The sequence below is a fragment of the Octodon degus genome, unplaced genomic scaffold (genome assembly GCF_000260255.1).
Source record: "Octodon degus isolate 3935 unplaced genomic scaffold, OctDeg1.0 scaffold00059, whole genome shotgun sequence".
Lineage (NCBI taxonomy): Eukaryota > Metazoa > Chordata > Mammalia > Rodentia > Octodontidae > Octodon > Octodon degus.
The window spans coordinates 8,734,405-8,745,428 of NW_004524635.1; the positions used below are offsets into that span (position 1 = coordinate 8,734,405).

The 11,024-nt window shown below is 34.4% G+C and overlaps 2 protein-coding genes across 5 annotated transcripts in view; one reads left to right on the forward strand and one right to left on the reverse strand.

Annotated features, from left to right (window-relative positions):
• Nucleotides 1–11,024, forward strand: part of Cmc1 (C-X9-C motif containing 1) — a 78,223-nt gene that overhangs the window by 56,265 nt on the left and 10,934 nt on the right. The window lies entirely within an intron of this gene.
• Azi2 (5-azacytidine induced 2) overlaps nt 1,636–11,024 on the reverse strand; it is a 47,886-nt gene continuing 38,497 nt past the window's right edge. For 3 of the 4 annotated variants that reach the window (XM_023718514.1, XM_023718513.1, XM_004634205.2), the window contains 2 exons: nt 4,987–5,105; nt 1,636–2,701 (listed from right to left, as the gene is read on the reverse strand). In XM_023718514.1, coding sequence (XP_023574282.1) covers nt 2,295–2,701; nt 4,987–5,105 — 526 coding nt within the window. In that variant the 3' untranslated portion in view covers nt 1,636–2,294. Of the gene's footprint in view, nt 2,704–4,986; nt 5,106–11,024 lie in introns of all 4 variants that reach the window. The other variant, XM_023718512.1, reaches the window with a different exon arrangement.

Below are 11,024 nucleotides of genomic sequence, written 5' to 3' on the forward strand. Positions count from 1 at the left end.
TATCATAGAGATACGTACATGTTCTACATATGAACTCAGTTCCATTTTGGCAATAAGAGAATCTTCCTTTTAGGGATATAAATGTTACCTCAAAGTAGTAAGTGTGAAAGCCACAGGTGTGTTGTTGTTGTTGTTATTTGTATTCTCCATATGATTTGAATTATGGAAGTGAATTGAATTATTTTATAAAAAGAAAATATATATTAAAGAAAAACATTTTTTTATGTATTTAGTACAGGGTGTGCAGGGTCTTACTAACATAGATTGGACCTGTAGTGATCCTCCTGTTTCCAGCCTCCCAAATGCTGGGATTATAGGAGCATGTTAAAGAAAATTTTAAGGGAAGCTTTTTGGAGTAAGTTGTGGCTAATGTAAAAGAAGTCAACATAAAATTTTAGATTTTAAATAGATTTTAAATTACAGATGTGCCAGTCATTTCTTACTCAATGTGATGATGACAGAGATTATTAAATTTCTGTCTGGATAAAAATATTTTTGGTTAATAGTTTCTTATTGAAGTCTTCTTTCACCTCATTTACCTTTAAACTGTCAAGAAACAAAATTTTTTCCACTCAAAGTAATGCAGTTTATCAAGACTGCATTGTTAGAGAAAATAAATTAATAACAATTACTACCAGACCTTGTTGTATTTTGGCAAGGAGAATATTTCATAGTCATTTCCATTTTAAACAAAAGTAATTTTAATTCTTAGCATTGTTCAAAACATTAATGAAGCCATTGTCTCCTAAGACTTTTCTTTATAAAGGAAAAATTCCAATCTTATTTTTAAGAGGTCAAACCAGTAAGCTATAGTAGGGATTAGAGATAATATATGGCCTATGCAGCCACATGAGAAATAGCTTTTGCTGCCTTGGTTATTATACAGGTAGTTGCTTCCTTCAGCTAAAGCCTGGAGTCTTGCATTTGTTTTATGCATATTGAGTTTTGTTCTATTATTTGGCAGGAGGACTGTACTCCCTTGAGTCAGCTGTGTTCATTGGTCAGAATAAATTCCAGAATCTGACATCAATTCCATTAATCACAGACAAGCTTGAATAAGTGAGATAATAGAAAGATAAAAATGTGGTGAACAGTGAACACTGTCTATGTATGCTATCTAGTAATATAGAAAAGATCTGAGATTTGAGTTCAAGATATATAAAACTTGCATTAAGGACAGTCTTCCTGTTTGAAATACTTTATCCCAGGCAAAAGATTTATGAACCAAGCAATGTACTATTAACACTATTAACATTATTTCTGATATTCCTAATGCCTCTATTCTGAAATAGTTTATATAACATTCCATGCGAAGCCATCTCTGTTATATCCTATCTACAAATCATTGACCAGTTAGAATGAGTTTAGGTCCATGTCACAATTGTACAGTATCAACACAGTATATAATTTATAGGATGAAAATGCCTAACTCAGTTTAAAAAAAAAGTTTCTGAAGTACTACATTTCAGAACAAAGTTTTACAAGCTGCTTCATATAACAGACAACTGTACTCCTTTTAAAGAAAATGTTAGTTACATGTATTCATGGATCACTGAAGGGATAAAATAGACTGAAATCTATGAGATGTCCTTTCAAACTGGTATAAAAGTTACAATAGTTTATTCACATACCATATAATTTTTAATTATTTCATCCTTTTATTATTTTTACCATTTAGGACTTCAATGACTAGTACAAGGTGGTCAAGTAATTTAAGTTTTCATGTTCTAATTTTAGTTTAGTATTTTATCTACAAAACTTGTGACTAAAGAATGACTAAGTCTCAAACTTAGGAACACAACAGAGATGTAAATAACCTAGACATTTTTATTCCATTATATTTCATAATCTTATGCATCATAGTCAACAAATATAACCTGTTCACATTGTTGTTTGCCTCTTTATGCAATCTGAACCAAAGCACATGGGTTTTTTTTCCCCTATAATAAAGGCTTTTCTTTTTATGAATGGATGTTTAGACATTTTACACACTTTGTCAAACCATGCCCAAACATCTCCAATTTTGTTCTTTACCGGTAGTAGATTTCACAATTATTATCAATGGCAAGATTTATCTTTAAACACCTTAAATTTATTCATTAGTAGTTAGAATATACAGCTGAAGAGTAGTCTTCATACTAGAAATCAACTAATTATCATACCTTATGTTGAAATGTATATACTGAAGAACTGCAAAACTTTAAATCAAAATCCACTTTCAGTTTGTTAAATAATTTCTTGGGAGAACCACTGAGATACAATGATCTCATGATCAAATATGAATCTCTTCAGAATTAACTTTTATAAAGACAGTTTTGATTATGTTGATCCAAATAATGCAGTGGTGGCAGGTTGGGTAAAGGCAAAGTTTTACTTTTAGTTTCCCCAAATGCTGTCTCACTTGATTTGGGAGGGCTGGGGAATACCCAAGAATTATCTTCCAGAGAATTTCTGCCGTAAGAGTTATGTTCCTGAAAGTCTGTACCATCATTAGGAATCAGTCTTTCATTATCCGTCCATGATTGGAGAATTGCTTTTTCTGATAAAACCTTTATATCTCCTGGTAAAGGGGAGGTGTGACAAAGAGTTTTGCCATTTGGTGAGGGTGGTCCATGTCTTTTATATGTTGCAGTGAAATTTGTCAAGTGCAGTTTCGTGCTGTCTTTCCCCAGGTCTTCCATGCATCCAAGTGGGGTGCAAGCTAAAAAAAAAAAAAAGCTCAGAATCAATATCAGTATTCATGGCATTTGTAGTCATGGAATATCATTTCACTAAATCTAGCTGAACACTGATACATTTCTACGTTAGTACAATCAAAGGACAGTGTGTCTTGTATATATATTATGCATGATCTAAGGTCTAGTGATTCAGCTGCTTTTGATGTTACTGTCCTTGCCCTGCCTAAGTCACAGAGTATTAAAAGATGAGCTACATTTTTAAAAAAGTTGTAAATCAGTAAAGAAAGATCTCATTCTTGGTGCTTAATCTGGCTAGTGAGGCCACAGGTCATTAATGTGTCAGTGGGGGCTAAGAAAATTATTCTTTAAAATTTGTTTTAAATAGAATATTTGTTTTCTCTTCTAACATTTTCTCCATAAGCAGTCCAAAGTAAGTTTTTTGAGAAATAATTGATATTGTTTTATATATTCAAAGAAAGCAGTTTAAGTAGAAATTGTAAAATCTACTTAAAATTTTGTAAAATGTGCTGTGATCGTAATAGCAAGTAAAAAAATGTGTATGTGGAGTGGCTTGGACTAAGTCTACAACATTAGTAATATGTGGTTCTGTATCACTAGTTCAATGTTAATCAGAGTAGGAAGATAATACTAACTTTAGCCCAAAGATAGTTAAGTGTAACTAACTGATTCTTTGTAGTTTTAGAGGAAACAAACAGAACTGTATTATAAAATAAGCTGTTTTTTTCCTTGGGTGGGTGGACAGAAATAGACTAGAATTGGAAGTAATTAGGTGTAGCTTCTAGACAAAGATGATATGTAGGTCAAATACAGTGATCTATGATTTTATGTGTGTTTCCTACAAAATAATGAACTCTGTGGTAAGAAATGGTGGTTTGTGTCTGGCACTGTGTGATGCGTCAGAAAAGTTGGTGTCCAAAGCATCAGAAGGTGTATCATCAACCAACTAACAAGGAACACAGGATAAACTACCCCTAAGTGTGGAAAGAACTTTTTATTCTTTAGAAATTGTAGTTACTACTTGACCAAAGAGCCATACTGAAAACTGACTATAACTTTTCTTCCCCACATGCAATATTTTTCCTAAAAAAATGCCTCAGGAAAACTATTTATGAAATAATTCTCTAGTGCTCTCCAAGACAATCTGAAATGGAGGGCCAACCAGATGCCTTAGTGGACTAAAGCGCCTGCTTAGGCAGAATGCAGTAGCCAGGGTTTGATCATGGCCTGCTGTGCCAGGCCCTGCCCCCAGGGCACCCTGAGACTGTGACTGAGACTGGGCGTGGTGGCACACGCCTGTAATCCCCACACTAGGGATGCTGTAAACAGGAGAATCATTATGAGTCGGATCTATGTAGTGAGACCCTGAACACTCTGTAGACCCTGTCCTAAATCCAGGAAGAAAAAACAAAAACAATCTGAGTTGAAAATAATAATTTCAAACTAGGTGGTATCTTTTATCCTACAATTCCATTAAAAAGGAAATTTTAAGGCATTCAAATATATAATGCACAACTATTTTGAAATAAAATCTATTATCTAATATTAGACAAAAATGTACTATTTTTCCCAAGGTAAACAGCTTTAGGGCCGGGGAGATGGCTCAGTGGAGTTAAGTGCTTCCCTGGCAAGCGCAAGGGCCTAAGTTCAATCCCCGGTTCCGCAAAAAAATAAATAAATAAAAAATTAAAAACGCTTTAGCCACTGCTACCTGTAACCCTAAACTCGAGAAGTTTAGTCAGGAAGTGGTTAAATACAGAATGCAAAGCCACTAAAATTTCTGCTTTAAGAGGATGAAGGAAAAGCATCTAGCTTCCCTCCTATTCAGTTATTGTGAAAAATAACTAAAAATGCAAACATCTAAATAGTGAAATAACATTGTTCTGAAAAAACAAAAAGCAAGGTCTTCATTTATTCAGTAGCACTGGCATTAAAAATTGCTTTAGGATTTTTTTTGTTGTTGTTTTTTTAAGTATATAAAGTAGTTGTGGTAAAAGGTCAAGTAGAGCAAACTTAACACCTCACCCTTATACACATAAGCAACACTTGGCTGAGAAAAGCCACAAGGGAAAAAGAATACAGTACTGAAGAAAAAAACACATCAGCAACACCTCTATGTGTGAAGCTGACCATATGAGACTGAAGCCAAAGAAAATAATGGGTAGGCTGTGGATAGACTATATATACTTCTTATCAAACTTGTTTGATGAGATTTTGATAAGATACAATAGCTAGTTGCTCTTCAAGCAGTTTGGCTGGAATCAGTGGTTTCCGGCAAATACTGACTTGCCTTTTTTGACTGTGGTTGAGGCTTTCAGTTTTCTCAGTAGTTCAGCTTGTACTTGAGTCACCAGATGTAAATTGGACATCTCCCTCTTCAGTTCCCAGTATGCATGCTGCATATTCTCACTGAAATAAAGGGTTAAAAAAAAGTTAATACCCATCGTTTTTCATGCAAGAAAAGGAGTAATTTTAGAAATAAGTCAGGTGTGGTAGAAGATGCCTGTAATCCCAGCACCAGAAGGCTGAGACAGGAGGACAGCTTGAAGTTGGTGGTCACCTGGGCTACAAAGTGAGTTGAATGCCAGCTTGAACTACATGGTGAAACCCTGTGTCAGATAAAAAAGTGAGCGACATTTCTGTTCCAATTAGTTTAGTGATAATGTAAATTAACTGAAAGATTTAATGAGGACATTATAGTAAGTGAAGATACAATGTCCTTATTTTTATCATCATGTACTATGTGATAATCTGTTGTGACTTCTGAATTTCTTACAAACCTCAGACCTGAGATTTTACTATAGCCTATACTGTGCTGTGGTTTCAGTATAATTAAGGAGTAAGAATACGCTCTTCATTCATAAATCTGTACAAGGATAAAGTTATATTCATATATTCATGCATTTTAAATTTGCATGTTTGGTTTTGATATGGGCAGAAATGATATATCAATTGCAGAATGTATATCTAAGTCTACATTAAAATTTAGGTTTCATGTATTAAATTCTTTTATGTTTGACTGGGCTGTCTCATACTGTTGGTTCTAAACCGATGTGACATGACAGCACAAGATATGAAAAGCCAGATTTTTTTCATAAGCTAAAAGAAGCTAGAGAGAATTACATGAAACAGAACTTCTAAAGTATTTTTCAGATTTGTATAATTAAAAGTATCTTACCTCCACTATCTTAGGAACCATAATTTATTTTAAATCTAATTATTAAAGGTTTAATTTTCAGTAGTTTTACTTGGACATCCATGGTTTTAACTTAACTGCCAAATGAATTTAAATCTTCAAAACACATTCTCATTTTGTTGTGCAAGATATATACCATCTCTCAGCAATGAAATTGCCAGTATTGCTTTGTAGGGGTATCAGTGTCAAACTAAACAAACGTGTCACCACGTTTTGTTCAGCTATAAATAAAACAATTACTAAAGGATAACCCTTTGAAAAATCTAAATACCCTATTAGAAGAGCAACAGATGTATTAATTATTTTTGAGTTATGTAAGATTAGTACCTTTTCTGTGAAATACTTCAATTCTACTGAGGGCTAAAATTCATTCAATGTAAGTAGTACAGTATAATTTCTACTGCTTTGGAGAAAATGCTTCTTGTTTTAGTATGTTGTGAATGTTACTTGTTAACTCAGTGTATTAAAAATCACAGAGCTTTTTGCAAGTTTTTGGTAGGTGTGAAATAATTATCTCACAAAAATTAATCAACTCTTACCAGCTAACATCTGAGATGTTCACTACAAAAGGATGTTTTTACAAAGGAGCCTGTTTTAAGTGGAAAGATGCTAAGAGAGCTGCTGGTTCCTAGTGCAATTTTGGTCATTCAGTATGCTTTCCATGAGTTACTCAAATTATATGACAGCTGTGCTAGTTCATGCAGTCATAATGTGACCAGTATAGTTTTAAAAAGTTTATTATTGGCATGAGAGGTATTAGGTACAAGAGTAACAAGCACATCTAATCATTTAAAGGAGGTAGGAACGTAAAACAGAAAAGGAACAATTGTAAAAGCATCAGGTGTCTAATGGATATTTTTCAAGTCAATTTAATGAAGACCACTTAAAAGGTTAGGTTGAAAATTAGGTCATGGAGTTCAACACACATCTAGTTTTTCTGTCTTTTGCTTTTAATGTCATCTAAATTGAAAACTAAAACTATAAAAAATCTAAGGTTATTACTAAGTATAAGCTCTCCCTCTTGTGGATACCAAAGTAATTGCAATTACTGTTACCAATTTACTGTTAATATTAAAGTCACATCGTCAAAGTAGAAAAATTATTTTTAATTCTGTGTACTTTAAGGAAATGTTTAAACCATTACTTGAGAGAATGGAAAAGGCAAGATGTTATTTCAAATTAGCAGGATTCCAACTAACTGTGAATTAAGTATTTCTTTTTAAGACTATGCATGGATTACATTCCACCTCACCCTAGTTTATGACCTGGGATTATGACACTTTAACACACAAGCAAGCTCCTTCTAAAATTGCTTATGAAGAATGATATAACTACACTTGTACAATGAAATGTAACTCTCAAGCATTCCAAGAGACTCAGCTAAATCTTATCAATGAAACAAAAATGATGGTTGAACCTTTAAGTGCCAAACATTTCACCCAAATTCAACAACTCAGCGAAATGAGTAAACTCATTTTGCACATAAGGAAACAGGTTCCGGAGTCCACTCCACTCGACTATGTTGCTTGTCAAAGCTGTCTTTTCACCAGTGCAATCTAATGACTGATCATTTCTTTTATGGAATACCATTTTTTGTATCAACTTAAAGTGCTGACTGCTTAGTCTTAGTATAAAACTTCACACCTCTGACATTTAATAAAGCCTTCCTGTCTGCAATTCATGAAAGTATTACATGCCCTGATTATAAGTAAAGCTGTGTAAAAGCTGTTCTCTTGACACTATACATTCAACTAATACAGAAAATTTCTGTTAATGATTACATCCTCCCTACTTTGACAGCTGTGATTCATCCAAACAAGCATCTTTTAAACACTCTGAGTGCAGGCATAGGAATATTTTTACGAGACCCAAGAAACAGCTGCAAGGATACCACAGATACTCTTGTTATATGTATTATACTGATACATATTTTGTTCTCTATTTTTAAAATGTTGTATCACAAATTTTCATGATTAGAAAAGAAATAGGTTTAAATAATCTAATTTGTATTTCCTAAGCCAAGGATTACATATTCATGTATCATCTGTAACATGCACAATAACTACATTGAGAAATAAAAGAAGTACAATACCCAGATCTTGTTTAAAAATTGAAGTCATCAATTTAAAGCTAACACCAAAGTAAGGCAAAATACTGGCAGGGCTACTATTAAATGTTTTATACAGTAAGTACTTTTTATAAAAGGCCTCCAATAATTCAAATGTTCAGTCTGCTTTAAAAAATGATGCAAGGGCTGGGGCATAAGCTCCTGCCTGGCAAGTGCAAGTTCTGGAGTTCGACCTCCGGTACCGCAAAAAAAAAAAAAAAAAAGTATTAAAAATAAAATGCAGTACATTATTTGTCTGGCAATGTAGTGCTTTTAAAAAAGAGTAGTATTCACTAAAGGGAGTTTTCCAAATAATTGAGAAATACATTTAAAAATACCTAAAATTGGAAATACTCCCATGTACTTCAATGTAACAAATTTATCATCTGAATTGTCTTACCTAAAAGTGTACAAGGTAACTTCCCAACCAATGTGCTAAGAGAACCCCAATTTCTCCCCACCCTGGGCACACTTAAGCAATAAAGGGGAGATACCACGACATACTTTTTTTTTTTTTTAATATGGTTAATGCAGGGTCTACAGGGTCTCACTATACACATCAGACTGGTAGTGATCCTCCTGTTTTCAGCCTCCCAAGCACTGGGATTACAGGCGCGTACCACCACGCCCAGTCTCAATTGCCATCTCAGCATACCCCGTGGGCAGAGTCAGCACAGCATGCTGGGGATCAAACCTCTGTCCCTGTGCCTGCCTAAACAGGCACTTTAATCTGCTGGGCTATCTGGCTGGCCCAAGACTTGCTTTAATTGAAATGTTCTTTAATACACCAAACTGTATGCCCTCAGAATGTAAAAGTAGGTTCAAAGGGCCCATGTGCAAAAGTGTCAAGACAGGACCCAACTATATGCTCCATATAACTGGTTTTGAATGTTTATACAAGCATCACAGAAAGTCCAGTACACTCACACAACTCCAGGATTTGTTTTAATTTTTTTCATTTTCCTAGTAGAAGTCACCCAATTCAGTCCAATGGCACATGAAAAAACAAATTTTTAAGTTTTGGAGATCAAAACTCAGTCATCAGATTATTTGTGCATGGATGATGATCCATTATGGTAAAACTCATACTTTCTTAACAGAAAAGTGGTGCAAGTAGATGCTGACGATGGCCATGTGAACCAAAGTCCTTGTGACAGTGAAATGGAACAAGAGTCAACTGTTGTATAGACTCAGGGAATGCAGATCTCCTGCATTCAGATGACGAAAAAACCTAGCAATAACTACACTGTCTAAATGCTGTAAAATGGCCAAATAATGAAAGTGTTAGAACTAGGTCCAAAAATATAGTGAAGGTCTTGGCAGGGGTGAAACAGAGTTCCAGCACTGACACCCACTGTTGGAAACTGTAACAGACAAAATGATGTAAGATGCTATAAAATACACAAATGTTAAAATGCAAGTAAAAATTTCGATATGCAGCAATAGCCATATTCCAAATGCAATTATGACACCTCATTGGCTAAACTGCAATCACAGGCCTGCTGTACCTAGCAGATTTCTCATGGTGATCGCAGAAGACATGGAAATGTGATGGCTCAAAGTATGGCATAAAAATTTATGCCCTTGTAGATGCAAAGACTTACTATACTTTCAATTTAGACATTTATCCTGAACTCAGCCATCATGTCCTTATTCATAATCAACTGAATGATACTGTGAACACACTTGTTGCTCTCACTTCCAAATTAATTGGGATATGATAGTCAACAATTGGTTTAACGGTTTCCAACTGATGTTGCACTTGCTAACAGAGCAACAGTTGACCAGCACAGCAGCTGTACACAGAACAAAGCAGAAATTCCAAATGAAATGTTGTAACTTTAAAACAGAGAACTGTTACAGTACAATCTTTTTATTTCAGAAAGTTGTAATACTGGCCTCATATACAGCCAAAAAAAGCAAAAGTACTACTGTCAACATTTCACCATGATGGAAATACTATATGAAAACATTGACAAAACAGAAGGTGGAGAGAAATGTCAACAAAACCAAATGTGGAGTGGGTGTTGCTGATAAGTTATGCAATAACTCTGACGTCACTTGCAACAAAGCACTAGCGGACGGTTTCACTCAGTCCTAAACGTGTAGCTTAAATAGTACGGTAGCTTACAAAGAATGTAAGGGCAAAATATAAGAGAAATTTTCTTAGAGAAAAAATAAAATGTTTCTGTCCAAGGAACTACACAAAAAATTGTGGAGCACACCACTGACAGGAAAATAAGCAGGCACGCATCACAAAGACATACTATAACAGGAACACAAACAAGATGTTCACTGTGGCCTACAAGAAAGTACATAAAAACAAAACATACATACTATCAGTGTAATACTTATGTTGAGACCATGCTGTTGTCATGTGTGAATACTGCTATAGGTGTGATAGTAGAAGCAAAGCCTATTTTTGTGGTACACTTTTATTTGTATTTATATGTTATTTCCATAAGTTTTTATAAGTTACCAGTTGGGTTTTGTAAGTAAACAGCTGATAACGAAAATGTTAAGTCTATTCTGAGCACTCATTACATATCTGATATTGTATTATATTGACATTCCCTACGTGCATTTGTTCAATAGGAAACTCACAAAATAGGAAGAGAGGGGACAAGACTTTCCTTTTCCACAAAGAAAAGGAAAGTTAAGCATGAAGGGTGCCAATGTAAGTGATGCTTGTGTATGGAACATGTAGTTGTAATGTGTGATGACTACCTTGGGTGTGACAATTGAAGCAAAGCTTATTTTTATGGTACAGTTCTATTTGTATTTTCATTGTAGTTCACATACAAATTTACTTCTGATGTTATCTTTTAGGTTTTGTAAGGAAATACACAGCTGATGTGACATTGATGTCTAAACACACAATACACAAAGAATGGTAATCATTTATGTTCCTGTTAACTACATACTGTATAACTTCTTGACCAAACAGCAAGACCACTGAGATGTCAAGTATGTCCTACAAAAAAGCCAGGAAAGCAAAAGACATGTGCTGTCAGTGTGTGTGTGT